The 27,766-nt window shown below is 40.8% G+C and overlaps 4 protein-coding genes and 2 long non-coding RNA genes across 22 annotated transcripts in view; 3 read left to right on the top strand and 3 right to left on the bottom strand.

The window, feature by feature from the left end:
- Positions 1-954: 954 nt before the first annotated feature.
- LOC109645085 (zinc finger protein 135-like) lies at positions 955-5,019 on the bottom strand. Of its 6 annotated transcripts, none has more exons than XM_069538099.1 (5): positions 4,785-5,019; positions 3,778-3,891; positions 3,486-3,639; positions 2,869-3,054; positions 955-2,331 (listed from the first exon to the last, which is right to left on the bottom strand). In XM_069538099.1, the coding sequence occupies exons 2-5, from the start codon at positions 3,853-3,855 to the stop codon at positions 1,130-1,132; spliced, it is 1,620 nt and encodes a 539-aa protein (XP_069394200.1). In that variant the 5' UTR covers positions 3,856-3,891; positions 4,785-5,019; the 3' UTR covers positions 955-1,129. The 6 variants fall into 6 exon arrangements, with proteins under 6 accessions (XP_069394200.1, XP_069394202.1, XP_069394204.1 ...); XM_069538101.1 differs by having other exon boundaries at positions 3,778-3,817; positions 4,785-5,016; XM_069538103.1 differs by having other exon boundaries at positions 3,734-3,891; positions 4,785-5,013.
- Positions 3,898-5,900, top strand: LOC138413609 (uncharacterized). 2 transcript variants are annotated; one of them, XR_011245993.1, is made up of 2 exons: positions 3,898-4,618; positions 4,769-5,900. It is a non-coding gene; the product is annotated as an uncharacterized lncRNA (long non-coding RNA). The 2 variants fall into 2 exon arrangements; XR_011245994.1 differs by lacking the exon at positions 3,898-4,618 and adding an exon at positions 4,628-4,713.
- vsx1 (visual system homeobox 1 homolog, chx10-like) lies at positions 5,431-10,394 on the bottom strand. Of its 2 annotated transcripts, none has more exons than XM_069538105.1 (5): positions 9,931-10,394; positions 9,310-9,385; positions 8,605-8,728; positions 7,358-7,553; positions 5,431-6,604 (listed from the first exon to the last, which is right to left on the bottom strand). In XM_069538105.1, the coding sequence occupies exons 1-5, from the start codon at positions 10,352-10,354 to the stop codon at positions 6,330-6,332; spliced, it is 1,095 nt and encodes a 364-aa protein (XP_069394206.1). In that variant the 5' UTR covers positions 10,355-10,394; the 3' UTR covers positions 5,431-6,329. The 2 variants fall into 2 exon arrangements, with proteins under 2 accessions (XP_069394206.1, XP_069394207.1); XM_069538106.1 differs by having other exon boundaries at positions 7,373-7,553.
- On the top strand, positions 7,564-8,598 carry LOC138413608 (E3 ubiquitin-protein ligase RNF12-B-like). Of its 2 annotated transcripts, XM_069538108.1 has the most exons (2): positions 7,564-8,220; positions 8,275-8,598. In XM_069538108.1, exons 1-2 carry the CDS (start codon positions 7,783-7,785, stop codon positions 8,371-8,373), a joined length of 537 nt encoding a protein of 178 aa, XP_069394209.1. In that variant the 5' UTR covers positions 7,564-7,782; the 3' UTR covers positions 8,374-8,598. The 2 variants fall into 2 exon arrangements, with proteins under 2 accessions (XP_069394209.1, XP_069394208.1); XM_069538107.1 differs by having other exon boundaries at positions 7,564-8,598.
- An 11,749-nt stretch (positions 10,395-22,143) lies between the features above and the next one.
- The window catches only part of entpd6 (ectonucleoside triphosphate diphosphohydrolase 6), an 11,273-nt gene continuing 5,650 nt past the window's right edge, over positions 22,144-27,766 (top strand). For 2 of the 9 annotated variants that reach the window (XM_069538083.1, XM_069538075.1), the window contains exons 1-6: positions 22,335-22,459; positions 23,807-23,850; positions 24,248-24,527; positions 24,693-24,769; positions 24,889-25,032; positions 26,162-26,237. In XM_069538083.1, the coding sequence (XP_069394184.1) occupies positions 24,269-24,527; positions 24,693-24,769; positions 24,889-25,032; positions 26,162-26,237 (556 nt within the window). In that variant the 5' untranslated portion in view covers positions 22,335-22,459; positions 23,807-23,850; positions 24,248-24,268. Of the gene's footprint in view, positions 22,915-23,100; positions 23,851-24,247; positions 24,528-24,692; positions 24,770-24,888; positions 25,033-26,161; positions 26,238-27,766 lie in introns of all 9 variants that reach the window. The other 7 variants (XM_069538074.1, XM_069538082.1, XM_069538076.1 and 4 more) reach the window with 7 other exon arrangements.
- The window catches only part of LOC138413606 (uncharacterized), a 7,283-nt gene continuing 4,045 nt past the window's right edge, over positions 24,529-27,766 (bottom strand). The window contains exons 3-4 of the long non-coding RNA XR_011245992.1: positions 26,290-26,388; positions 24,529-25,023 (exon numbers count right to left, since the gene is read on the bottom strand). This is a non-coding gene — a long non-coding RNA (uncharacterized lncRNA). The remainder of the gene's footprint in view (positions 25,024-26,289; positions 26,389-27,766) is intronic.

Here is a 27,766-nt window from a genome sequence, read left to right as displayed (position 1 = left end):
CCTCTTCTTCTTCTTCCTCTTCATCTCCCTCCTCTTCCTCTTCCTCCTTCTTGTCCTCCGCCTCTACCTCCTCTTACACACACTCGTCCTCTGTGTCTCTGATCCATTGTTGTCATGAGCTTGCAGGACCAACCTGCTGCACTCTGAACTTATATTGGTTTTCATGTTGTCACGACATGAAGAGAAACAAGTGTGATCAAGTTTGAATCGTTGTGTTCAATGGATGACACGTGTGTTTCACTTGTGTTCATATTTTGCCGCTGGTTTTCACCGTTATGCGTCACAAGTGCATCACAGAGACTCTCTCTGTGTTTTATTGCATGAGAATGTGTTCAGAGTTTTGAAAGAGGAAAGACTGAGACCTGCAGATAGTGTTTCACTGGGTGAGGATAGTTTATGGTTCAGTCAAAATGATGCTCAATTCAGTGACTGAGTTCAGACAACGGAGCAACGGATTCACACAACAGGAAATGGTGTTTTAGCAATTCAGAAAACCTCTAACAGGTAACCCACACTGCCCCCTGTAGGTACACACAGGAAGTGCAGATTGAATCAGCTTGAACTGGTTTAAACTTAAACAGTTTACTCACATACTTGTTCCACAGCTTTCCAGGGACCACACTGTCCTCATCAGTTGTCCTGCAACTGTCGGCATCAAATATCTGGACTCAAACTCACTGACTCGTTCAGACTGTTTCACCCGAAAGCTCTGGAACTAAAGCCTGTAAATGAACCTTGAATGGTTCAAACTAAAATAAAACAGAATCAACTGCTAAATTATTTTCTTACAAGCACCAAATATAATTTGAACTATTAACTTCATTGATTCATCTTGAAAAAAATATTAATTTACAAACTACAACTAAAAAATATGAAAAACTGAAGCAACAGAAAACAAATGATCGAAACAGCAGAAGTGAAAAACACAAAAATAAAGTGATGAAGACGCATCAGTTTGTTTTCAGGTTTGAGGAAATGAATTTATTAACCTGATGTAATCAGATTACTTTGACTGTTAATACCTGATGATCTGACCAAGAGAAGACAGACACACACACACAGAATTATCTGCTGAAAACTCAGTTTTCATGATGTGATGGAGCAGGTCAGAGTGTCCACATACTTTTGGTCATGTAACCTGCTGGTCAGAGGTCAGAGGAGCCGGCCTCTGCTGAGTGCGTCTCAGGTGAGCCTTGGTCTGCAGATGAGCCTTGAGGAAGGTGAGGAGGCGGAAGTGTTTGCCGCAGGTGTGGCAGCTGTGCGGCGTCTCTCCACTGTGGATGCTGCGGTGCCGCAAGAAGCTGGAAGCCATGTTGAAGGTCTTGGCGCAGAGCGAGCAGCTGTAGGGCTTTTCGCCGCTGTGCGTGTATCTGTGGTCCCTCAGCCGCTCCTTCAGACGGTAACTCTTCCCACACAGGTCACAATGGAACGGTTTCTCCCCTGTGTGGCTCCTCTGATGAACCTTGAACTGTGACAGGTTGGGGAACTTCTTGCCGCAGACCTCACAGGTGATGATGGCGTCTCTGGCCAGCAGCTCGTCAGCGGTCAGCTCCTGCGAGTGTTTGCTGATGACGTGGTTCTTCAGGCAGCGGTAGCTCTTCCCGCAGATGGAGCAGAGCTGCCGCTCTCCAATGTGGATCGCTTGGTGGCTGCGCAGGTTGGCGGCCTGGGTGAAGCCTTTCCCGCAGGTGGAGCACTGATACGGCTGCACATCCTGGTGCACAAGTTTGTGACGCGTCAGGTGGCAGGCGTGATAGAAGCTCTTCCCGCAGACGTCGCAGATAAAGGTCTTGTCGAAGTGCGTCATCCTGTGCGTCTTCAGCACGCTGACGCAGGAGTAACCCTTCCCGCAGACGTCGCAGTGGCAACTTTTTTCTCCCGTGTGACGCGCCTTCACGTGCAGGTTGCGATGAGCTTTGTGGTTGAATCTCTTCGGACAGTAGTCGCAGGTGTACGGCAGCAGCCCATGCTCTTTGCTCTCGTGCTCACGTAGCTTCAGGATGCCGGTGAACTGCTCCCTGCACACCGAACACAGAGGGTGAGACTTCCTGTGGTGGTCGGAGAGTCGCTCTGAGTTTGGAAACAACATCCCACACTGTGAACACTCGTAGTGAATCTCTTGTGACTGAGCAGTCGCTGTGTTTGTGTCTTTATTCCTACGACTGCGGCGCTGCTTCCTGCTGTGAGCTGCAGGCACTGAGCCCTCCTCTGCTGCAGGGGCGCCGGGCGGAGGAGAGGACGGCTGAGCGTACTTGTGGTCGGGGAAATCAGCGGGGGCGGAGTGAGTGAGAGTCGTCACTTCACCTGGGACCTCAGTGGTTTTATCTTCACCTATGAAAGCAGAGGTTACTCAGGGTCATCGAGGACGTAAACTTAAACCGACAGATTATTTATCAATAACATCGATCAGAAGTTCCTAACCAAAGGATTTATATGCATCTATAATCTGAGATTATCCGTAAATTCAAGAATCAGAGGACTAATCTCTACATCCATAAATGTGACACAGGTCACCAGAGGGCACTGATGTCTCTGTTTTCACTGTGTGCTCACAAGATGGCTGACTCTATAGTTCTAATGTAGGTAACGGTGTGTTTCCTTTGGTCACCTGTTGGTGGCGTCATATCCTCTTTGTGTATGTCTGAAAAGTCAAAAGTGACTTTTTATCCAGTTTGAAGTCACATTGTCGTGATAAACTTTTTAAAACGTTAGCGGCAGCTCGACTCGTCAGAGAAACACTGAGTTTAACATGACGCTGCTTTATTCAGAGTTTTTACTGAAGTGAATCTTTAGTCATTGTTCTGTCAGAGAGACCTCTAGTGGGAGACAGTTGTGTGTTTACGTGTTTTATCTCTCAGGTAAACTCACCACCAGCATCGGCGCTGCCCTGCAGGGAGACCAGCAGACACTTGGAGTCGACAGCAGCGCTCTGAGAACAGGAAACAGTTGACAGTTCAGGGTTGTTTTCTCTTCTCTGATTCTCTGAATGTTGTGTGGATTCACTCACTGACCCGTAAACCAGGATGTAGGTTTGTTCACCACCAACGTCCTCAACTGAAACACACATTAGAAACATCACCGTTAAGTAGAGAGAAATCCTTCTTCCTGTAGCTGAGTCGTTCAGAACCATCTGAGAATCCTCATCCACAACTGAAGAGTCACAGCATCAAACCCAAGTTTGAACTTCATTCAAGGTGATGTCTGGTTTTGTTTCCAGCTGCTTCCTCATCGTCCTCAGTGAAAATAAACTGTGACATTGGCAGCAGAGACGTGTGAGTGTGAATCAGATGAAAACTTCCACTTCAGTTCAGTCTGAGTCTCTCGGCCGTGACACCAGGCGAGAGACGGGGTCACTCTGGACGTCAGCCAAGGTTTAGAGACTCCAGAAATTATCTCTGTAATTGGTATCAAACCCAGGATATTGATGTGACGAAGGTTCAGTCTCCTCATTCTTCCTATTTGGTTTGTTAGAGATAAAAACTCACCTTCATGTATCTTTGTCTGCATCACATCAGACTGAGGACGATCACTCTGGCCTCCTGGAGTCTCGTCCTGCTGCTCAACAGCCGCCTCAACAATCTGCATGATTTTCTCCACAGCTTCGACACACAGAGCGTCAACCAGAGCTCCCAGTTTGTCCTGAAATAATATGAGCAGTCACAAAGCTGCTTTTGCACTGAACTTCAGATAATCTCCTGACGTGTTCCTGACATGTTCCTCGCATGTTCCTCACATATTCCTGAAGTGTTCCTCACATATTCCTCACATGTTCCTCACATATTCCTGACGTGTTCCAGACATGTTCTGCAGGTTCTGTCTGTGACAACAAATGTCTGAGTCAGTGTCTGGGGACATGTTCTGGATCTTCTCCTGCAGCCTCTAGTAAAACATCTGTAAAATGTCAGAGTGAGTCCATGAGAGAAAACATCTGGAACCTTCTCAGTGAGCGAGTGGACAAACACAAACAACAGGTTCATGTAGAAAAAGTCCAAATGTGAGGTGAATAATAAAAATTATAATCATCACTGAGATGAACCACGTCAATAAAACTTCATGTTTCATCCGAACTTATATTGAAGTCGCTGTTAGTCTCTGTTAGCCTCTGTTAGCTGTTAGTCGCTGTTAGGTAGCTGTTAGCTGCTGTTAGTCTCTGTTAGCTGCTGTTAGTCTCTGTTAGCCGCTGTTAGTCTCTGTTAGCCGCTGTTAGCTGCTGTTAGTCTCTGTTAGCCGCTGTTAGTCTCTGTTAGCCGCTGTTAGTCTCTGTTAGTCTCTGTTAGCCGCTGTTAGTCTCTGTTAGCCGCTGTTAGTCTCTGTTAGTCTCTGTTAGCCGCTGTTAGTCTCTGTTAGCCGCTGTTAGTCTCTGTTAGTCTCTGTTAGCCGCTGTTAGTCTCTGTTAGCCGCTGTTAGCTGCTGTTAGTCTCTGTTAGCCGCTGTTAGTCTCTGTTAGCCGCTGTTAGTCTCTGTTAGCTGTTAGTCTCTGTTAGCCGCTGTTAGTCTCTGTTAGTCTCTGTTAGCCGCTGTTAGTCTCTGTTAGCTGTTAGTCTCTGTTAGCTGCTGTTAGTCTCTGTTAGCTGCTGTTAGCCGCTGTTAGCCTCTGTTAGCTGTTAGTCGCTGTTAGGTAGCTGTTAGCCTCTGTTAGTCTCTGTTAGCCTCTGTTAGCTGTTAGTCTCTGTTAGCTGCTGTTAGCCGCTGTTAGCTGTTAGTCGCTGTTAGGTAGCTGTTAGCCTCTGTTAGCTGTTAGTCTCTGTTAGCCGCTGTTAGCTGTTAGGTAGCTGTTAGCTTACCTGAGCCTCGGGACTTTGTTGTTTTAACGTCGTTTGTTCAGCCGCAGTAAAAATCTGCGTCATCAGCGTCTGAGTCAAGTTATTAACGATGATCTTCACCTGGTTTTTAAAAGTGATTAAATCAACCATGGTGAAGAATAAGCTACAGGTTAGCTTAGCACACAAACGGCTAAAGGGAAACCTGCGGGTTAAGGAAGTGACGTTTTACTCCTTCAGAGTAAAAGCACTGCTCCACTGAATCAAATAAATACATGTATTTGAAAAACACAAATGTGTTTCCTCTGGATGACTTGATGAAGAGATGGCTGTCAGTTGAATTATTATAGGTCACATGATTAAAGGTGGAGTTACCTCCTCTGTAGGTCGTAGAAACACTACGAGCTGAAATTATAAACTAACAAATTGCAACAACTTTAATGAGATCAGAGAGTTTGTTTCCTATTTCAATGGAACAAGCTTCAGATTAATCTGAATATACATAATAAAGGCCAGGTTACTAATATTTTAAAAATACGAAAAATAAATGATACTAAATCTGGACATGTCTGGTTTCATTAATCCTGATGAATTAAACCTGAATTCAAATACCCTGCAGAGTCTGTGCTGCTAATGAGAAATTAAAGTAGGTAAATGGTAAATATGCCACTTCTCCAAAAATACTTTGTTTTTTATTCACCACCTGCTGAACCTGTACAGACACATAATAATAAACCAACTTTTTAAAATATTACATTTAAATTACATTCATTCACAGAGCTGCAGTCGAACACCATCAGGAATATAACATTAAATATTCTCATTTTCAGAATCACAGATATAAAACATACGTTCAGGACAAAACGATGATGAAGACACAGACAGAGACTTTTCATTTACATCGTCCAACAGAAAACACAGAACTCTCAGTCCGACATTCTCACCCGTACTAAAACATTCAAACAGTAAATCAATTAATTTTTCTATGTTAATTTCACTGGTTTCAAAAACATCCAAGAGTGTTGTTAGCTACTTATTTCATTAGCTTTAGTATGCAAATCTTCTTCATTTAATTTCATTAGAAAGATAAGTATTATCTAAAGAATACTATGTTAGCATACTACAAGAATGCTAAAATTTCCACATACCAGTAAAGATTCTGGAAATAAAAAATTAGCATATGGTAATATTACTACCATTTATTGAATTAGCACTAGCAGGCTAACATTTCATTCTAAAGAACCAATAAATGTTTGATTACAAACTGAAAAAATATGGGTCATAAGCTAGTAGTTTAGCATGCTCAAGTGGATTACCGTTCTAAAATACTAGCACTGAAATATTAGATCATATTTTCCACAAAATCTGTTAAATTCAATAATTAATATGCTTCATGTTGAAAGTTAAATAAAAAAGTGAATTCAATTACAACAACTCTGACGTGACGTAACCATGTTCAGTTACAGACTTTGCATAGTAACAAATGATGTCATGTCTGTTCAATGATTGCCGTTGCTCCACGAGCCAATCAAGTCCCTGTGTCTCTAAAACATAACTTCAGATCAACCTTCAGCTGTGTTCGTCCGACTCGCCGCCGCTCTGTCGCCGCGGTGAGGAGACGCTCCTCCCTCCTTCCTCGTGATGCTGTTTTGAAGAGCTGGACAGGTCGATGGCCACTTCCTCCTCCAGCTCCTCCTCTTCCTCCAACAGCTCCTCCCTTTGCTCCACCTCCCGGATCTCGCTGCCCCGTCGCTCCACCAGGTTGAAGGAGTCCGAGCGGGCGGAGTCAGACGCTGGAGGGCTGGAACATTTTTTGGACATTTCTAAAGATTTCTTGTGCATTCCTGAGAAAAGAGAGGCGGAGACAGAGATTCAGTCCAGTCTGATCGACTCCCAGCTCATTATCATATGGAATTATAATATATATGATATATATATATATATATGTCTGTTTTATCTTTACAACATGACTTCATCGACAGCCATGGAACCTTCCAGTGAAAATTATATTTTATATATCATGAACAAATAAACAAATAAACAAGGGATTTCTTTTTTTGAAATGTGTCGGAGAATTATTCTAATTTTTCATTAAAATAAACAGTGAAATAAATAAACTGGGGGCCCTCAGGGGACCTTTGGACCCACAGCATCTTGGTTACGGCCCTGATTTAAACATCATGATCTGAACATTGTATGTTTATAATAACATGTGATGTCACATGACCCCATACACCACTTGTAAATCAGACTTGAAATCAGAGATATAAACTTTCACTCACAATTAAACTAAAATGTAATTGTTGTGCATCTGACAATAAACCCTTGAATCTTGAATTTAAAATAAACTCTTATCATGTATTTATCATAATGTAAATTAATTTAATTATCATCATGTAAATATAAATAATATATTTATCATCATGTAAACTAATTTAATTACGACATTAACTGATGAAACCGTGTTTCCTCATGTGACTGATGAATATAAATATAATGAACTCAGCTGACTTCAGGTCACATGATGCAACATGTATGTAAACAGTGTGTGTGGGTTTGTATTGATGCGTGGTGTGGTGCGTGTGCGTGGCACTGACGTGCATGCGGCTCACCGAGCAGCCAGGGGGCGCAGGATCCCATCATGCCGTTCTTCGCGGAGTTGAGGATGGACTCGGGCAGCGGGATGGAATGTCTCACCATCGCCCCGTAGAGGCCGTACTCCGCCATGACGCTGCTGCGACCCCAACACTTCTCACGCTTCCGCCACTTCGCCCGACGGTTCTGAAACCAGACCTGAGAGAGAGATGAAATAACATTCAACATATTTTAATACAATGTAATAAACAATATGTCTTCACATTCACTGATCAAATGCAGTAAGAGATAGAAATCAATGTGTTTCAATGGTTTCGATTCTCAGATGAACGAATTCATCAAAATATTAAAAACAGAATTTGTCTCATGTGGATAATTGTAATTGCTCGTTGATGACAGGGAGATGTGGTGAAAGCTCTGGTTCAAGATGAAGAGTCTTTTCTTCCTGTTATTTTCAGACCCTCAGAAGGTCCCTGACCCTCAGAAGGTCCCTGACCCTCAGAAGGTCCGTAACCCTCTGAAGGTCCCTGACCCTCTGAAGGTCCGTAACCCTCTGAAGGTCCCTGACCCTCAGAAGGTCCCTGACCCTCAGAAGGTCCGTAACCCTCTGAAGGTCCCTGACCCTCAGAAGGTCCCTGACCCTCAGAAGGTCCCTGACCCTCTGAAGGTCCCTGACCCTCAGAAGGTCCCTGACCCTGAGAAGGTCCCTGACCCTCTGAAGGTCCCTGACCCTCAGAAGGTCCCTGACCCTGAGAAGGTCCCTGACCCTCAGAAGGTCCCTGACCCTCAGAAGGTCCCTGACCCTCAGAAGGTCCGTAACCCTCTGAAGGTCCGTAACCCTCTGAAGGTCCCTGACCCTCAGAAGGTCCCTGACCCTCTGAAGGTCCCTGACCCTCAGAAGGTCCGTAACCCTCTGAAGGTCCCTGACCTTGTTGAGAGACACTATTTTCTTCTTCTTTTATCAAATCAACAGAGAAAAGTCAAAGTTCACTTTGTTCAAAACTTCCTGAACTGGTGATAACTGGTGATACCTGGTGATAACTGCTGATAACTGGTGATAACTGGTGATAACTGGTGATAACTGGTGATACCTGGTGATAACTGCTGATAACTGGTGATAACTGGTGATAACTGGTGATACCTGGTGATAACTGGTGATACCTGGTGATACCTGGTGATAACTGGTGATACCTGGTGATAACTGGTGATACCTGGTGATAACTGGTGAGTTGCTGGGGGCGTGTCTCACCTGTATCCTGTCCTCCGGCAGCTCTGTCTTCATGGCGAGCATCTCTCGGGCGTAAACATCTGGATAATGAGCCTCGTGAAAAGCTTTCTCCAGCTCCTCCAGCTGGTGGGAGGTGAACACCGTCCTGCACAGATCAGACATCTTCAGCATCCACATCATTTCAATATCTGATTTTTTTCATCTAATTCTTTTTTTAAATGGTAAATCTTTATCTCATATAATTGTTGAGTTTTATATTTTGAAAAATCGAATTATTTTGATCACATTAATGTTTTTTGTATTTTATCATTTTCACATTGACTGTTTGACATGATGATGAAATGATGATACATCATTTTAAAAGTGTAAACATATTAAATTATTTTGTTTTGAACTAAATAAATATTTGTTTCCACAAATTGATGGGAAAAAAATAAAAATATAAAAACTCACATTTAACTAATTGTCTCATTAGACTTCAATTTTATTTAAAACTTTATTTTCATTTCAGTTTTATTCCCTGTTGTTACTCTGAAGAAGAATAAAACATTTTCCTCATAAAAACCTTTATTCTGATTGATTAAGAAAATATCAAAATGATGAATAATTTACATATTTTAACATAAACTTTATAAAACAAATATCCGATGACTGAAATCTGTCCATTCATTCAATAACAGATGTGCAATACAATAATAATAATGTGATAATTACAGATGAACTCACCGGTGTCTCCTCTTCTTCCTCTTCTGAGAGTTCCCTGACGACTTGGAGTCGTTTCTGTCTGAGAGACACTCTTCATCTGCAGTGGTGACAAACACCATCAGTTTATCATCTTCATCACAACCTTCATCACAGCTAAAACCCTGAAGCCACAGTTAAATGACCTCAGGTATCAAATAAAGGAAAAATAAGTTCTTCGTTGGTTTAATGTCTTTAAATGGTTAAATATAATAATCATCATCATAATGATAATAATAATAATAATAATAATAATAATAACAATAATCATAACGATAATAATAATAATAATAATAACCACAACAACAATAATAATAATAATATTAATAATACATTTGAAATTAAAAACTGGCTGAACTGTGAGTTTTTTTCTTATTTTGTAAACTGAGCCACAGATTCGAACTCAAAGTCAATATATAGTTTTATTTATAAGAAGTAAATAAAAAATATTTAAAGGCCTGAGTCAATCCGAACTGAACTTTCGTTAAAAACCACGAGAATAAAAAAGATGAACGTTTGCTTCAGAGCAGAAATAAAACTGTTAAACGAAAACTAAATCAAAAGTCAAACAGAACCAGTGTTTGACCGAGCCGAGCCGAGCCGTACCGGAGTAGTTGTCCCTCTGGGCCTCCAGGCTGTGCAGGTAGTGGTTCTCGGTCCGGGCCTGCAGCAGCGGCAGGTGACCGGGCAGGAAGCACGGAGCCCCGGGGGGCTGCTGCGCCGCCAGGCTGCACAGGAAGCCCAGGCCGAGCGGCAGCGACCCTCCCGGGAACGAGAAGCCTCCGAGGCTGCCGCCGACTCCCTGCGGCTCGGCCCCGGGCCCGGAGCCCACCGCCGACAGGCCCGAGCCCGGGGCTCCTCCGGGCTGCTGCCGGGCCTGCAGGTCCGACTCCAGGCCCAGGAGGTCGGTGATGGCGAAGCCTTTAGACCGGAACCCGGGGCCGTGCAGGCGGGACTTATCGATCCCGAAGCCCGGAGACAACATCTTCACTTTGGGCTTCTCTTCTGCGACCTCGTCCCGGGTCGTCATGGTGACAGGTGTGAGGGATGCTGAGGATGGACCGGGACAGGCCCGGGGGGGGCTCCCTTTATCCCGCTCCAGAGTCCCGGGATCAGAGCAGCAGCCAATCAGAGCACAGATCTGGGGGCGGGGGTGGGGGTGAGGGTGGGGGTGGGGGTGAGGGTGGGGGGTGCTCCAGAGGATTAATTGCCTCCAAATTCACTTCAATCCGATCAGGATTTATTCTGTGTGTGTGTGTGTGTGTGTGTGTGTGTGTGTGTGGAGGGGGGGGGGGGTGCTGCATCACGATAACTAATCAATAATCAATCAGCTCCATCTTTAAATCCAACTTCTTGTTTAATACAATGACATCATAGAAGGAACATCGTGAAACTGAAAGAATCAAATATCTAAATCTAACTTCTGAAACTTATTCATATTAAAACACTTCGATCACATCACTCTGATCTTTTCATGTCATGTTTCTCATCTTTTATTTATTCATGGGTTATTTGTCTTTTTATCGTCAGGTGTTGTCACGTGTCCAGAAATAAAAATGAGGAAGCATGAAGATAAAGACAGAGACGGTGAGAAAAGAAAAGAAGAAACAGAATGAAAGTTAAAGAAGAGCTGGAATCAGATGTCTGATGTTGGTGATCGATCGAATAATAAAGAACTTCATGTTGTCATTAATCATAATAAGAATATTTATTATAATATAATAAGTCCTGAAAAATAAAAACATATAACATGATGATAATAATATTAACAACATTAGTTTAATCTTTAATCTTCATTCGATTTAAATTCATTCAAACAGTAAAAACACAGATTATATACAGATTCCTCTCATTGCTTTTTAAAAAACATTTTTACCTTCTTGCACACACACACACACACACACACACACACACACACACACACACACACACACACACACACACACACACACACGCTGCCTGCCAGCCTGCAGTCAATCCCGAGGGATTAAACACCAATTTGGCCCTAATTTCAAACTGACTTTCATGAGCTTCATTTTGTGAAACAGCTGATTTTTTAGTGTGAAAGTGCGTGTTCACTCTACACGTATGACACACAACATACAACATGTATGATCCTCTGAAACAAGCTTCAGATGAAAGTTTTGAATTAATGTTGAATTATATTTTATCTGCTGTTTTATGAACTGATGTTTCCACCGACTTCATCAAACCTCATTTCATCTTTACATTCAAATTTAAAATAAAATTAAATGAACTTATTGATCAGGAGAAATTCTCTCATTACTGCATCAGACAGGAAGTCGACAAAAAATATAAAATACAATGAGATATAAAATCTAAACAGATGTGTTCATAATATACATATATCTTCATCACAATATTGATTCATTGCTGTGACTTACTGTAAAAGAAAAAGGAAAACTCAATCTGTTCAAATGAGTTTTTCTATTTTAATATAATAAACACGTTTCGTACAAAAAGGTTACACACAATGGTTTATTATCATTTTAGTGAGTAGTGTGATTATAGATTTAATAATTTGTCATATTTGATTATTAATGATACAAGTTTATTAAATGTTACAAACGGCTGCGCATGAATTATCTGTAAATATAAAAATACAACACACACGCACACAGTCATAATAAAAGGATGACGCAGTTTCATTTGTTATAGATTATAAAGGTTTTCACAAAATCAGAACATCGCTTTGACTCGAGTTAAAGCTTAAAAGAAGGTGGTTGGATTAAAGTGTGTGTGTGTGTGTGCGTGTGTGTGTGTGTGTGTGTGTGTGTGTTAGAAACGTATGTTCATGTGTGGATTACCAGGATATGAAGACTGATTGATTATGTGCGTTTGAATAATCTTCAGATTAAAGTCTTTTGTTCCTTTGATCCTCAAGCAGTTGATCTTCATCATCTTCATCGTTTTATTTCTGTCAGTGTGCGTGATGAAGGACAGTAATCATCATCATCTTCATCATCACATTCTTCTGCTCACAAAGTGAAAATGTTCTGTTGGTGTTGGTTGTCATGACGACTGTTTGTTGTTCTCTGGTAAGTAAACAATAGGAAACACATTGTGTTGATGCTGCGTTCACGGACACTGAGTCACTTCACTTTTCTTGATGGCTTCATCGATTATTTTGGCGTTCAGGGGTGGGGCCCCACATTCAGGGGCCCCTCTGTGAAAAGAGGGGGCGGAGCTCCGTAAAGACTCATCAGGGAATAAGATGGTCTGTTTGAAATGTGTCTCAACAACATCATCACAGGTCCTCATGTGGTTCCGTTGGTCGCATTGTGAACAACTCATCCGGCAGCAGAGTCAACAGCCAATCAGATCATGCTACTGTGAAAAAGGCGGAGTCAGCTGGTGTGCGTGCTTCGTGTTGGGGATCTAATTTCCTGTTTTCTTTGCTTTAGCATCGACACTTAGCATGGTATGTTGGCATGAAACTGTGAGTACTGTTGTCATGACGACCGCACCAGCACCAAGCGTCGGTCACGCCCACCATCAAGTGTGAACGCGCTATGTGAGTCCAGAGTCAGCCCCCTATACTCACATTTAAAGTTCACGTGCACATGGACGCCACCTCACGACCCCTGCGTCTGTTTGAAGCATCGGCCATTAACGAAATTACAGCTGAGCTGCCATGACTGCCTCAACCACAGGGGGCAGTGTAATGGAACCTGTACGATGCAAAACAAATCTGAATACTGATCAAATGATTTTAGACGTCGACGTGGAAAAATGTCCCCAGAGCTGGATACGGAAAAGTGCTTTACACGAAAAATAAGATTATTATACATGAAGAGATACGATCTTTTATCAAGTTTATTTTATTCTATTTTATTTTAGTGTGAGATGTGAAAGTTCACTTTTACTTTCGTCTCTAGTCTTCAGGGAACAACGAAAATGAGCAGAAAAATCAGTCAGTAAACTTTTTCTGCATTTCTATATAAATATATATATATATATATAAAATCCATATGTTTATATAAAAAAACACAACATCCTGGACAATAAAGAAAATATATATGTATAAATATACATATATATACACATATGAGTATATATGTATATATATGTATATATGTGTATATATACATATATATACACATATAAATACATATGATACAAGACTTTTTATACTTCATTTAATTTTTTTCTGTGTATTTCATATTGTGATGCTGTTAGCAGTAGCTGTGTGACATCACTTCCTATTAATGTTATTAAACATAAAGATGTTTTTATAACAAGAGTCTGAGTCAGAGCGTTGTGGTCGTGGACTCAGATTGAATTAGTTTCCGCTGTGTGAGGTCACTCTGGGTTAATGACACCAATTTAAGCAGCAGCGGTAACGAGGAGAATAAACGAGCTGCAGCGGGCCCAGCGCCTGTAAGCGATAGCAGTAATTCAGGCGGCAGACGCTCGCAGCTCCCCGGGGTTTTTGTTGTTCATTGTTTTCTCTGCTCTATTGTTTACCGCCCTCAACGGCAACAATAGTCTGGCCACGCGTCCGCGCCCCTCCCACCCTCCACAGCCCCCCCCCCCCCCCCCCCCCGTGGCCCACTAATTATTCATAAATGCACATTTATGCAAATGTTGGAGATAGATTAACCTAATTCACTGATGTAAACAACTGGTGGATTAAACTTTTTAAATTAGAGTCTGTGTCTGGAAGTCTGGACCATATACTCTTACACCCCCCCTCACACCCCCACCTCATTTACATCCAGTAATCTGAAAGTGCACGAAGCCGTGCACGCCAGACAAACAACCAGAGAAAGCTACAGTCTGTCTGCTGCCATTAGCACTAATGGCTAATGATTAAAAAAATGTAATACTGTACAGAGACGGTGTCTGGTCCGTTTCCTCAACCTGCCGCCACTGGGCCATCAGGCGTGACGCCGCCATCGACACATGATGCCAGCGCGTGCCGCTTCACTCCGTAAGCTACATGCATTATGCTAATTTAACAGCTTGACCTTATTGTCGATGAGACGTCAGAGAGGGACTTTGTTTTCTTAATTTACTTTAATAAGTGACGTCCTGCAGGGCGGACCTTCAGTAACTGTGCGTTTAACTTTCTCGTCACATTCACAGTTTCTTGTGACAGATGAGGACACTTTCCCGAAACCTTCGGCCTTTGACCCTGACCCTGAAGCCCCCCCCTTTCCCTCTCACTGATCCTGACCTTCAGCTGCCGCCGCCCGCTCACAGGAGCAAAGTGGATGTGTAGAGAGGAGCTGGTGACGGAGAGGAGGAGGAAAACTTGCAAAACACATGACTCATCATGTTTGTCACTGAACAAATAAAGTTGATTTCATTAAAACTGAAGAAGAAAATGTTAATGAATCAGAAGTTTCTGTTCAAAATTCAAAAACCAAGGGAGAGCCTTTCATCATCTTCATCATCTTCATCAGTCAGCAGGGTTAGTGTGTGTGTTAATCTGTTAATCTGAAGGTGCAGCTCGTTACTGAAATCCTCCTGACGAGTGAGAGCTCACAGACAGAGATGTGTGTGTGTGTGTGTGTGCATGTGTGTGTGAGTGTGTGTGTGTGTGTATGTGTGTTACTGATGCCTCAGTTTGGAGAATCTGTTCATCTCAGATGAAGGTTTATCTGCACTTTCTTGTTCTTCCTGTTTTCCCAGCATGCAGCAGCAGAGATCACTAAATATATATATATATAAAAACATGAACATGACGTTTACTGAAAACTATCTGCATTTCCAGTCTTTGACGTTTATTTCCGATCTGTGGTGAAGATGATGGAAACATTTGACGGCAGCATTAATCTGAATGTAACTCATCGAGTGACACAGTTTGACTGACTGATTTCTTCTCTCTAATATAAGGGATTTAAATTTGATTCTTGTTAATAAGAATTAAAAACTGAACAGAAGCTGAGCCACAGTGAATTAAGGATTAAGGTTAGCATAGCATAGTGTTAGCTGAGAAGCTGATGTTTGAGATTAAACTTGTTCCTCGTTAGAAAAACACTTTGTCTTCTTGTTTACACGCGAGAGAAAAAAAAAGATCTCGGATTTACTCGACACTCGAGTGTTTCCTCGAATGTGATTGAACGAAAGTGATCAACGACCCATCGATCTGTGTGTGTGTGTGTGTGTGTGTGTGTGTGTGTGTGTGGGTGGGTGGGATCACAGTCACTGTCACCAACACACAAATTAAGCAAATTGCAGCAGAAAGAGAAAAACAATCATGGAGGTACTGAGCTCAGATCAGACAGTTTCTCCTTCATCTCTTCATATTCGCTGCTTATCTCATTGTAGCCTCCAATCCAAGTTAGCAGGGATTATCTGGGCATTAAGAGCAGGATAACCGCAGCTTGAAGCAGTTAATCTAGCAGCATGTTAATGAGTCTTGTAGTGGATTGCTTAAATTAAAAGCAAATATCAACAGTCATTTGGCTAAAGGAGCGCAGCGAGTGCCTGGCCTCAATAATGGTGCATTAAGTGATTTGAGTCGTTGCAGTAATCATGTAATGTGAGTGAAAAACAATACAATTAACAGGTTCTCAGGAAATGAAGCTCCGAACATCAGAGGCTGAAAATAACACAAGAAACAAATCCGACGTTTGATGTTTAATAATTTTATTTTGGTGAGTGGAGTCACTTCCTGTCACTGAAGGTCTGCAAGGTGTCTGTTTGTCTTTTTTTTCTTGAGTGTGTGTGTGTGTGTGTGTGTGTGAGTGTGTGTGTGTGACCTTTGACCTGCGGCTGATATTAAATGATGTCAAAAGTTGAGCTTTGATTTGATTAAGTTTGTGTTGAATCAGCTTTAAAGTCACTTTAATCGAGAAGCAGCAGATTGACTGAAGGGTTTAAATTTTCACTGCTGAGATATTAAAGGTCAGGAGGCGGTAAAACAATATGTACTCTAACAAGTACTCTAACAAGTACTCTAACAAGTACTCTAACAAGTACTCTAACAAGTACTCTAACAAGTAACAAGTACTCTAACAAGTAATCTAACAAGTACTCTAACAAGTAATCTAACAAGTACTCTAACAAGTACTCTAACAAGTAATCTAACAAGTAATCTAACAAGTACTCTAACAAGTACTCTAACAAGTAAACTAACAAGTACTCTAACAAGTAACAAGTACTCTAACAAGTACTCTAACAAGTAACAAGTACTCTAACAAGTAATCTAACAAGTAATCTAACAAGTAAACTAACAAGTAACAAGTAATCTAACAAGTAATCTAACAAGTAACAAGTACTCTAACAACAAGTACTCTAACAAGTACTCTAACAAGTAAACTAACAAGTACTCTAACAAGTAACAAGTACTCTAACAAGTACTCTAACAAGTACTCTAACAATTACTCTAACAACAAGTACTCTAACAAGTACTCTAACAAGTAAACTAACAAGTAATCTAACAAGTAATCTAACAAGTACTCTAACAAGTAATCTGACAAGTAATCTGACAAGTACTCTAACAAGTAACAAGTACTCTAACAAGTAATCTAACAAGTACTCTAACAAGTACTCTAACAAGTACTCTAACAAGTAACAAGTACTCTAACAAGTAAACTAACAAGTACTCTAACAAGTAAACTAACAAGTACTCTAACAAGTAATCTAACAAGTACTCTAACAAGTAATCTAACAAGTAATCTAACAAGTAAACTAACAAGTAATCTAACAAGTACTCTAACAAGTAATCTAACAAGTACTCTAACAAGTACTCTAACAAGTAATCTAACAAGTAATCTAACAAGTACTCTAACAAGTACTCTAACAAGTAAACTAACAAGTACTCTAACAAGTAAACTAACAAGTACTCTAACAAGTACTCTAACAAGTACTCTAACAAGTAACAAGTAATCTAACAAGTACTCTAACAAGTAATCTAACAAGTACTCTAACAAGTAAACTAACAAGTACTCTAACAAGTAAACTAACAAGTACTCTAACAAGTACTCTAACAAGTAATCTAACAAGTAATCTAACAAGTAAACTAACAAGTACTCTAACAAGTACTCTAACAAGTACTCTAACAAGTAAACTAACAAGTAATCTAACAAGTACTCTAACAAGTACTCTAACAAGTACTCTAACAAGTAATCTAACAAGTAAACTAACAAGTAATCTAACAAGTACTCTAAAAAGTAATCTAACAAGTACTCTAACAAGTACGCTAACAAGTACTCTAACAAGTAACAAGTACTCTAACAAGTAATCTAACAAGTACTCTCACAAGTACTCTAACAAGTAAACTAACAAGTAATCTAACAAGTACTCTAAAAAGTAATCTAACAAGTACTCTAACAAGTAACAAGTACTCTAACAAGTAACAAGTACTCTAACAAGTAACAAGTACTCTAACAAGTAATCTAACAAGTACTCTAACAAGTACTCTAACAAGTAAACTAACAAGTAATCTAACAAGTAATCTAACAAGTACTCTAACAAGTAATCTAACAAGTACTCTAACAAGTACTCTAACAAGTAATCTAACTAGTACTCTAACAAGTAAACTAACAAGTAAACTAACAAGTACTCTAACAAGTAAACTAACAAGTACTCTAACAAGTAACAAGTACTCTAACAAGTAACAAGTACTCTAACAAGTAACAAGTACTCTAACAAGTAATCTAACAAGTACTCTAACAAGTACTCTAACAAGTAAACTAACAAGTACTCTAACAAGTACTCTAACAAGTAACAAGTACTCTAACAAGTACTCTAAGTGTGTCTGTCTGAGTGTCTGTGTGTGTCAGTGTGTGTGTGTGTGTGTGTGTGTGTGTGTGTCTGTCTGTCTGTGTGTGTGTGTGTGTGTGTGTGTGTGTGTGTGTGTGTGTGTGTGTGTCTGTCTGTCTGTGTGTGTGTGTGTCTGTGTGTGTGTGTCTGTGTGTGTGTGTCTCAGGTTTACCTTAAATACAAAGGTTCAAGCTAGTTTTAGCCTAGCTTAGCACAAAGACTGGAAGCAGTTGGAAACTATTAGCCTAGCTTAGCACAAAGACTGGAAGCAGTTGGAAACTATTAGCCTAGCTTAGCACAAAGATTGGAAGCAGTTGGAAACTATTAGCCTAGCTTAGCACAAAGACTGGAAGCAGTTGGAAACTATTAGCCTAGCTTAGCAAAGAGTGGAAGCAGGTAAAAAGTTGTCCTCATCCTCAGTCTCGCTCATCCTTCGTCCTCACCTTCATCATGGCCCTCCCCCTCGTCCTCATTGTCGTCCTCGTTGTCCTCGTCCTCGCTGTCCTCGTTGTCCTCGTCGTCCTCGTTGTCCTCGTTGTCCTCGTCCTCGCTGTCCTCGGCCGTAGTTTCTCATTTGGATGCAGCTGCATTAAAACAATCCTGTTTTCCTTTGCAGGCCGCTCCTCTGCAGATGAGCCCTGAGGGATCAGTGAAACCACTTAGTTCCATGATGTAATGTTGCAGTGCAGCAAATATAATAATTTGAATGGGATCATTTAATGCAATTTTCTTTATTTGATGCACTCGGACTCTGAAGCTAATCTGAAGGGTTTGTTGAAAATAGATTGAAAAATGAAGAGAGCGTCTACAAATACCTGAATCCTTCACTTCAGACATGAATATCTTGATACATTTATATATATTCATATACTTATACATAAATGCATACATCAATACATTCATTCATATCATGTGTATGTATACATCTCTATATTTACACATCTATTTACATTCATTTATACATGACACTGAATATATACGTATACTTACATATTTTATATATAGTACCTGTGTGTATATATACATATACACACAGGTACTGTATATATACATGTGTGTATACAAATATATATATATATATATATATATAGAGAGAGAGAGAGAGAGAGAGAGAGAGAGAGAGAGTGGATGTATGTTATGTCATTTCCAGGTGAAATTTGAATAATCAGTTCTTCTCCCTGATAATTTTAAATCTGAACGTGAAGCGATGTTTGTTTGTTAAAATGAAAATAATCCTTCATTTCTGTGGCTAATGGTTTGTTTTGTGAACTAACCAGTTGAGTTAATCCTTCACAACAAGAACACGCTGGATAATAATAAAAATAATAGATAAAAACGCTTTAATCTGCCTCTTCACGGAGCCGCTCGTCTAATCCTCATCTTATTTGTTCTGTGGCCTCAGTGTGTTTCACTGCGGATGTTTAATCGACTTTAGGAGAATTAGTCATTCCTTATTACTGTCGTGGTTTTTACAGGACTTTCCTGGAAAATCCTATTCAACACACATTTTAATTTCATTTCTGAAGCTCAATCATGTTGAGGGCAATGTAAATAATCCAATAACATTAATCATCATTTCTTTTCCTTTTTTCCTCCAAAAATAGACCAGTGGCCGGCGGATTGGACGCTGTCCTTCACTCTCCTTTATTGGTTTTTTAGAAGCACTGATGGTTTTATAAAATATCATCATGACCCCAATTACTCATCAGGAGCACAATCTTCCTTCTGTTCATCTGAGAATAAAACATCAAAACATGTTGAATTCTGCTTTTATTCTTTTCTCTCTTTTCTGATTTTGAATATTTAAAACTTTTTACTTTCTCTTTTGCTGTTTTTTCTTTTTGTGTCTTGTGCCAAAGTTTAGATTTCATCATATGAAATTGAAACACTGACATACATTTTCTCATATTCTACACACTTATGTTTTTACATATTAAATTCATGGCATTGTTCTTTTACTGCTAGCATTACCTGCTATTTATCTTTCCCTCTGTTCCTCCACTCACTAGAAGAAAATTCTTTGTATTTGAAAATCTTTTTGGAAATAAACTTGATTCTGGTTTAAAAGTGAAAAAAGTGAAAGAAAAGTGTCAACAGCTTTTTTTTCTTATTGTGGAATGAAAAAGAGAAAAAACATTTAGTTTATGACCTATACCTCTGCCAGCCACCAGGCGGTGATGGAGACACCATCGTCCATCTTTCTTTATTTATCTGTGATTGTTACGAACCGGATAGAGACGCCCCCTAGTGGCAAAGGTAATATGCTGTATATTTAAAGAAAAACACTGAATATTAATATTTGATCAAATAAATGATCATCAATAAAAACATTTTCAAATGCATCTTTTAATCACTGGAGAAATGTTTAATAACAACAAGAATAAGAATAACTAAGATCTGACCTCATATTAACGAGAAATCATTTCATCTTGTTTCTACATTTGAATGAAGTTCACCGAATGATTGATTTTCTTGTTCTGCATCACTTCCTGTTGGAACATCTGTGAGAGGCCGATGCAGCAGATTGGACGAGATGATGATGATGATGATGATGATGATGATGAGGGTTAAATCAGATGCAGCCTAATAAGACTCAGAAAATAAGGCAGCTCAGTCCAGATGTCTAATCCACACTGAAGCTGCATCTTACAGGATGAAAGTGGAATCTTCTGTCAATTATGATGCGAACATGTTGAATTATATCCCACAAATCCTTCAAATGATTCTCTAATAATCACATGACCCACATAGACGGAGATCCACGCTAGTGTCGCCGTGGAGACACGAAGGAAAAGTATGTTTTTTTAACCACATGTATGATCTGTGTTCAACACGTCTGTTTTTAACCACATGTATGATCTGTGTTCAACACGTCTGTTTTTAACCACAGAGACAAACAACCACAAACACTTTGAAGAAACCTGACTCGTGCAGAGGAAATAAATTCAATTTAAGAAAATATATGGGTGAAATGTTTGTTATAATAGAAACAGTATCGACACTGTGTGTGTGTCTTTGTGTGTCGATTAACAACTTAGTTGGATTAGTGTGTGTAATTGTGTGTAAGTGACATTTGTATGTAAATCTGCAGACGATTAGGATCCACTCAGCTCTGCTTTTGTTGTGTCGACCATCAGAGTGATGAAAATAAAAAGCAGCAGAAAGATTAGAGAACCATTAACTGATAAACAGCTATTAAAGGCTTAGAGATGAAATCACATATATGGAGCAGAGTGAGGAGGAGGAGGAGGATGAAGGTTCAGTGAGAGGAGGAGGAGGATGAAGGTTCAGTGAGAAGAGGAGGATGAAGGTTCAGTGAGAAGAGGAGGAAGAGGATGAAGGTTCAGTGAGAGGAGGAGGAGGAGGATGAAGGTTCAGTGAGAAGAGGAGGATGAAGGTTCAGTGAGAGGAAGAGGAGGAGGATGAAGGTTCAGTGAGAGGAAGAGGATGAAGGTTCAGTGAGAAGAGGAGGAAGAGGATGAAGGTTCAGTGAGAGGAGGAGGAGGAGGATGAAGGTTCAGTGAGAAGAGGAGGATGAAGGTTCAGTGAGAGGAGGAGGAGGATGAAGGTTCAGTGAGAAGAGGAGGATGAAGGTTCAGTGAGAGGAAGAGGAGGAGGATGAAGGTTCAGTGAGAAGAGGAGGAAGAGGATGAAGGTTCAGTGAGAGGAGGAGGAGGAGGATGAAGGTTCAGTGAGAAGAGGAGGATGAAGGTTCAGTGAGAGGAAGAGGAGGAGGATGAAGGTTCAGTGAGAGGAAGAGGATGAAGGTTCAGTGAGAGGAAGAGGAGGAGGATGAAGGTTCAGTGAGAGGAGGAGGATGAAGGTTCAGTGAGAGGAAGAGGAGGAGGATGAAGGTTCAGTGAGAGGAAGAGGAAGAGGATGAAGGTTCAGTGAGAGGAGGAGGATGAAGGTTCAGTGAGAGGAAGAGGAGGAGGATGAAGGTTCAGTGAGAGGAAGAGGATGAAGGTTCAGTGAGAGGAGGAGGATGAAGGTTCAGTGAGAGGAAGAGGAGGAGGATGAAGGGTCAGAAGACAAAAGTATGTGGACACCTGTGTGAGATCTGAACTCCCCTGAAAACACGTCACATGACCATTCACATACCCCAGTTCCTGGTGGTGACGTCATTTCCACAGGTTCATCCTCTGGAGATCTTCATCTCAGGAAGCAGCAACTCACAGAAAGATCATTATTATGATTATATTTTAAACGTCACTTTGTTTTGAAGCTGCAGAAGATTGTCTGTTTTTTTTATTTCCGGACACGTCGACGTGACGTCATCAGACTGCGCTAAAGTGCCGGTGGAGGAGATGAAGAGTTAGAGGAGCAACTGACGGTTTGTGTTCGGTTCATTAACGAACAACTGACGGTTTGTGTTCGGTTCATTAACGAACAACTGACGGTTTGTGTTCGGTTCATTAACGAACATTTTATTGTTTGTTCATTTAAAACTTCTCTTTGGCCCGCGACACGTAGCTCCTTCATGCTAACAGCTAACAAGCTTACCAGCTAACTGTTAGCATCTATCTGTATAGTGTGTCTTGGCATCTAATGGTTATTTGACATAATGACGTCATGCTGCTGTTGGCATGTCTCCGCTTCAGGTTAGTCAGCTTCAGGTAAAGTTAGCTTCAGGTTAGTCAGCTTCAGGTGAAGTTAGCTTCAGGTTAGTCAGCTTCAGGTGAAGTTAGCTTCAGGTTAGTCAGCTTCAGGTTAAGTTAGCTTCAGGTGAATTCAGGTGAAGTTAGCTTCAGGTTAGTCAGCTGCAGGTGAATTCAGGTGAAGTTAGCTTCAGGTTAGTCAGCTTCAGGTGAAGTTAGCTTCAGGTTAGTCAGCTTCAGGTGAAGTTAGCTTCAGGTTAGTCAGCTTCAGGTGAAGTCAGCTTCAGGTAAAGTTAGCTTCAGGTTAGTCAGCTTCAGGTTAAGTTAGCTTCAGGTGAATTCAGGTGAAGTTAGCTTCAGGTTAGTCAGCTGCAGGTGAATTCAGGTGAAGTTAGCTTCAGGTGAATTCAGGTGAAGTTAGCTTCAGGTTAGTCAGCTTCAGGTGAAGTTAGCTTCAGGTTAGTAAGCTTCAGGTGAAGTTAGCTTCAGGTTAGTAAGCTTCAGGTGAAGTCAGCTTCAGGTTAGTCAGCTTCAGGTTAGTCAGCTTCAGGTGAAGTCAGCTTCAGGTTAGTCAGCTTCAGGTAAAGTTAGCTTCAGGTTAGTCAGCTTCAGGTGAAGTTAGCTTCAGGTTAGTCAGCTTCAGGTAAAGTTAGGTTCAGGTTAGTCAGCTTCAGGTAAAGTTAGGTTCAGGTTAGTCAGCTTCAGGTGAAGTTAGCTTCAGGTTAGTCAGCTTCAGGTAAAGTTAGCTTCAGGTTAGTCAGCTTCAGGTGAAGTTAGCTTCAGGTTAGTCAGCTTCAGGAAAAGTTAGGTTCAGGTTAGTCAGCTTCAGGTGAAGTTAGCTTCAGGTTAGTCAGCTTCAGGTGAAGTCAGCTTCAGGTTAGTCAGCTTCAGGTTAGTCAGCTTCAGGTGAAGTTAGCTTCAGGTTAGTCAGCTTCAGGTGAAGTCAGCTTCAGGTTAGTCAGCTTCAGGTAAAGTTAGCTTCAGGTTAGTCAGCTTCAGGTGAAGTCAGCTTCAGGTTAGTCAGCTTCAGGTGAAGTCAGAGCTATAACTAAGGGGCGGGGTCATCTGACTGCATTGTTTGACTAGTTCCTGTCATGTGACCCACAAATCAAGTTTGACAACAACTGTGTTTGATGATGTGTCGACAGGAGCTGAAGCCTCAGACGAGACGGAAGAAGAGGCTCCTGTGAATGTGAGTGTTAGAAGACATTTCCTGGAGTTTGTCTTCACATGAAGAACGTGTAAATATATGTATGTTGTGTATTACCTCTTCTTCATCCTGAGAGATTTGTGTTCTTCTAGTTTCACGTCCGTCACATGTTAGAAACCTCGTCAACACGTCCACTCGCTGAGAAGGTTCCAGATGTTTTCCTGATGTTTTCTCTCATGGACTCACTCTGATGTTTTACAGATGTTTTACTAGAGGCTGCAGGAGAAGATCCAGAGAATGTCCACAGACACTGACTCTGACATTTGTCCTCACATACAGGACACGTCAGGAACACGTCAGGAGCATGATGAATGAAAGTGATGAATCCTCTCAGGCTGCAGCGTCTCATGTTAATATTACCGTCAATATGTTTTTCCAGGTCCACACAGAATGAGTTGTGATGAAGAGATCAAAGCTTGCTGGAGTTTTCCTCTTCATCGGCTGCCTGCTCGTCTACCTCATGTTCGTCAAGCGTCACCACAACTTCTCCGAGTCTGAGGCCTTCAGACTACCTCCTCACCACCCGTCCACCTTGGACCAGATCGGAGACGCATTGTCGGCCTCTGATGCTGGACCCAACTTCCGGTATGGAATCATGTTCGACGCCGGGAGCACAGGGACAAGACTCCATGTCTTCAAGTTTCAGATGGAAAACGGAGGTAGAGACTTGAACACGTGTGTTTATTATGAAAGTTAAATCTGTTCCATGAACAATAAATACATGTTTACATTTTTTAAAACAAGAATCTTCAGTTTCTTCTTCTCACGTGATTTGATATGTTATTATTATGTTATTATATTTGATGTGTGTGATGTATCTGCAGAAATTCGGTCGTTGGCCCACGAGCTGTTCAAAGCCATCAAACCCGGCCTGTCTGCGTACGCTGACGATCCAGAGAAGGTGTGTGCTGCGTTCATGGCATCCAGGATTTCATGTTATTTAGTTTTCTTCCTTATTTAATATCACTGATACTCAGCCTCAGTGGTGTCTCATGCTCTCCACCTCCTCCTCGTGCACAGTGCACTTCAGGGATCACGGAGCTGTTGGACATTGCCAAGTCCAGTGTCCCCCAATCTCTCTGGACCGTCACCCCCCTGGTCCTGAAGGCCACAGCCGGACTCCGCCTACTTCCTGGAGAGAAGGCCAACCACCTGCTGGACAAGGTGAGAGACGGATGTGATGAATGATGGAGACTCAGGGAGGAAGAGTGAATTACTGACAGAGACTGTAAAAACTATTTTACACATGAACAGACACAAAATGATCACTGTAAGGGGACGACCTGATCACTACAACCAAATGATTTAAACAGCACTAGGAACATTACATTTCACATTTACGTTACATTTTTTCGTTTGTTCATGTGAATATTTGGACGCAATCAAACACAATTAATTAAAATGAATAGAAATGAAGTAAAATAAAAAATAAATATACAAAATGTAGATATATAAAATGAAAACCATTTAAAATAAGTAATGGTTAAACAAAGACAATCAAAGACCTGATAAGCCGATCAGATCAATAATCTCTTTCTGTATACTTCAGCTAATATCCTCACAGGAAGTTAACGCCTGTTCATCCTCTTCATCATCATACTCATCAACGTTGGAGCCAAAAAAGAAAAGTCTATTAAATCTTTTAAGTAACGAGTAAAAACAGGACGAGAGCGTTCGTCCAAAATGTGATTTAATCTGAAGCTTTGCTCTTTTTTATCAGACTGAACCTGATCCAGACAAACAGAGCTGATTAAAATTCAAATCTAATATCAAATCTGATTATATCAGAATATAAAAACAGGAAGATTTATAATGACGCTCATTTCACATGAAACTAGAATAAATAAAACTGATGTAAAACATGAAGAGAGAACATTTTTACAATGATTCAAGTGTCTGCTCCTTCATCTCTGTCATGTTCTTATGTATAAATACTTTAAACATGGATCAGACCTGAGAACAGCTCAGTGTTGATATATTTAATCACAAACTTAAATCCTTTTCAGTCTTGGTTTTCATTGGAATATTTAAGAGACATTATTTTTCATCTATTGTAATATTTTAATATTGTTTTATGATTGTCGACTAATTCCACAAATGTCTCAGTGCAGTGACGGAGGTTTGACACTGTTGTGTGTGACACACTTTACTGCGTAACATTAAAGCTGTGTCGACGCACCGGATTTATGGTTTAGTGTCACTTTACGACTCTCGATCTGGATCCATTGCAACTTTACTAAATTAATAAATTAGTATTTTATTTTCAACATGTGTTGTTCCTCTTTGTGAACAGGTGAGGGCGTTGTTTCTTCAGTCTCCCTTTCAGTCCAAAGACGACAGCGTGTCCATCATGGATGGAACTGACGAAGGTAACATGTCTTAATGTTGTTCGGTAAAAGGGGGGGGGTCTGATGACATTACCTGTCGGGAGACTGGTGGAGAATAAACGGTGTCTGCGCTGGCTGCAGTATAGCTCCTAAACCCTCCTCCTCCATGTTAGCAGATGGGACATGGACCAAACTAAAAAGTCAAAGTAGACGTTAAAGTAATGTTTGTAAAGATGTCTCGTTCTTCTCTCTCTGATGTTTGTTCAAGTGTTTCTGATCAGTTTGGTTTAATTAGTTATTGTAGATATAAAACAGGCGGAGATGTTATGATTGACAGCTGACACTGACTCAGGGTTGGTCAAGCATGTGTGTGGGCGGGACCTTAATGCCTCCGCTCCATTCCACGATCACTACTGCAGAGACTCTAAATGACGTCATCGCCACAAGATGGCAGCGTTTGTATCTGAGATATTCAGTATGTTGACTTGTTGAGGTACAGTTCACTCACAAGGAGACACAGCACAGTATTTCTATAGATGCAGGTGAATCAGCCGCAGCAGATGGAATGTTTATTGTCTTTCCAAAGTTAAATCAGCATCAGTTTGTCTGCTGAGTCTCTGGAGGACATTTGTCTCTGCTCTCATCTCATCTCTAATCCTCTATATTGGCGTTTTCGTTGGGGAAATCAGAGTCACAGCTCTGAGGTTTATATAAAGAGAAACTAGATGACTGTTCATCAACAACAAGGACACGATGAGATAAACAACGTCTGTCATCTAATAAACTTATCAAGAGATGAGGACGTGTTCTGATGAAGAGGACAGTCTGTCAACATCACTGACTGTATATAAAGACCATCAGTGACTGTTTGTAAAGATAATCACATGTCCACTTCCTCTAGATATGACGCTGCCATGTTGTGGTTTTTATTGAATGTCTATTTTTATAGTTTGGTTCATGTCCCATCTGCAAACATGGAGGAGCTATACTGCAGCCAGCCACCAGGGGGAGACCCAGGTGATATGGCTTCAGTTTGAGGAGCCGTCATGTCTCCATCTTTATTTAGTTTATGGTTGTGACCCTGTGGTGACCTCCTCTTCTCTGTTATCACAGTGAACCACTAATACCAGTGTTACAGGACATGTATAGAATATATAATGTGTATATTATAATGTGTATATATAATGTGTATATAATATATAATGTGTATATTATAATGTGTATATAGAATATATAATGTGTATATTATAATGTGTGTATAGAATATATAATGTGTATATTATAATGTGTGTATAGAATATATAATGTGTATATATAGACTAAACAGGACTGACGTGTGACACGCTCACTGTGAATGGACATGAGCTCGGCCCTCATATAATCCAATCCTTTTAAACTAGTTCATACAAGCAATTATGTCCATGTGGGATAATGTTCCACTTAATCTTGAAGAGGGAGGGAGGATGGGAGGGAGGGAGGGTGATTAAACCCCCCCCATCCCCCGGTTCATTTCTGAAGCTGAAATGTTTTCTCCTTCTCTCTGAGTGGGATCAGCTTGTTACTCTGCTCCA

This window comes from Paralichthys olivaceus, chromosome 14, assembly GCF_024713975.1.
Source record: "Paralichthys olivaceus isolate ysfri-2021 chromosome 14, ASM2471397v2, whole genome shotgun sequence".
Classification (NCBI taxonomy): domain Eukaryota; kingdom Metazoa; phylum Chordata; class Actinopteri; order Pleuronectiformes; family Paralichthyidae; genus Paralichthys; species Paralichthys olivaceus.
Note: the sequence above shows the minus strand (reverse complement) of the source record. Positions and strands in the feature narration are given on the sequence as shown.

Coding starts and splice junctions, on each gene's coding strand:
- LOC109645085 (XM_069538100.1), bottom strand. CDS start 4,913: ATGGTTGATTTAATCACTTTTAAAAACCAGGTGAAGATCATCGTTAAT. Junction 3,640..4,784: donor AACAAAGTCCCGAGGCTCAG/GTAAGCTAACAG, acceptor ATATTATTTCAG/GACAAACTGGGAGCTCTGGT. Junction 3,055..3,485: donor GCAGACAAAGATACATGAAG/GTGAGTTTTTAT, acceptor TGTGTGTTTCAG/TTGAGGACGTTGGTGGTGAA.
- LOC138413608 (XM_069538107.1), top strand. CDS start 7,783: ATGAAGAGTCTTTTCTTCCTGTTATTTTCAGACCCTCAGAAGGTCCCT.
- vsx1 (XM_069538105.1), bottom strand. CDS start 10,354: ATGACGACCCGGGACGAGGTCGCAGAAGAGAAGCCCAAAGTGAAGATG. Junction 9,386..9,930: donor CCAGAGGGACAACTACTCCG/GTACGGCTCGGC, acceptor TCACCACTGCAG/ATGAAGAGTGTCTCTCAGAC. Junction 6,605..7,357: donor GCTCGGTGAGCCGCATGCAC/GTCAGTGCCACG, acceptor CTCTTTTCTCAG/GAATGCACAAGAAATCTTTA.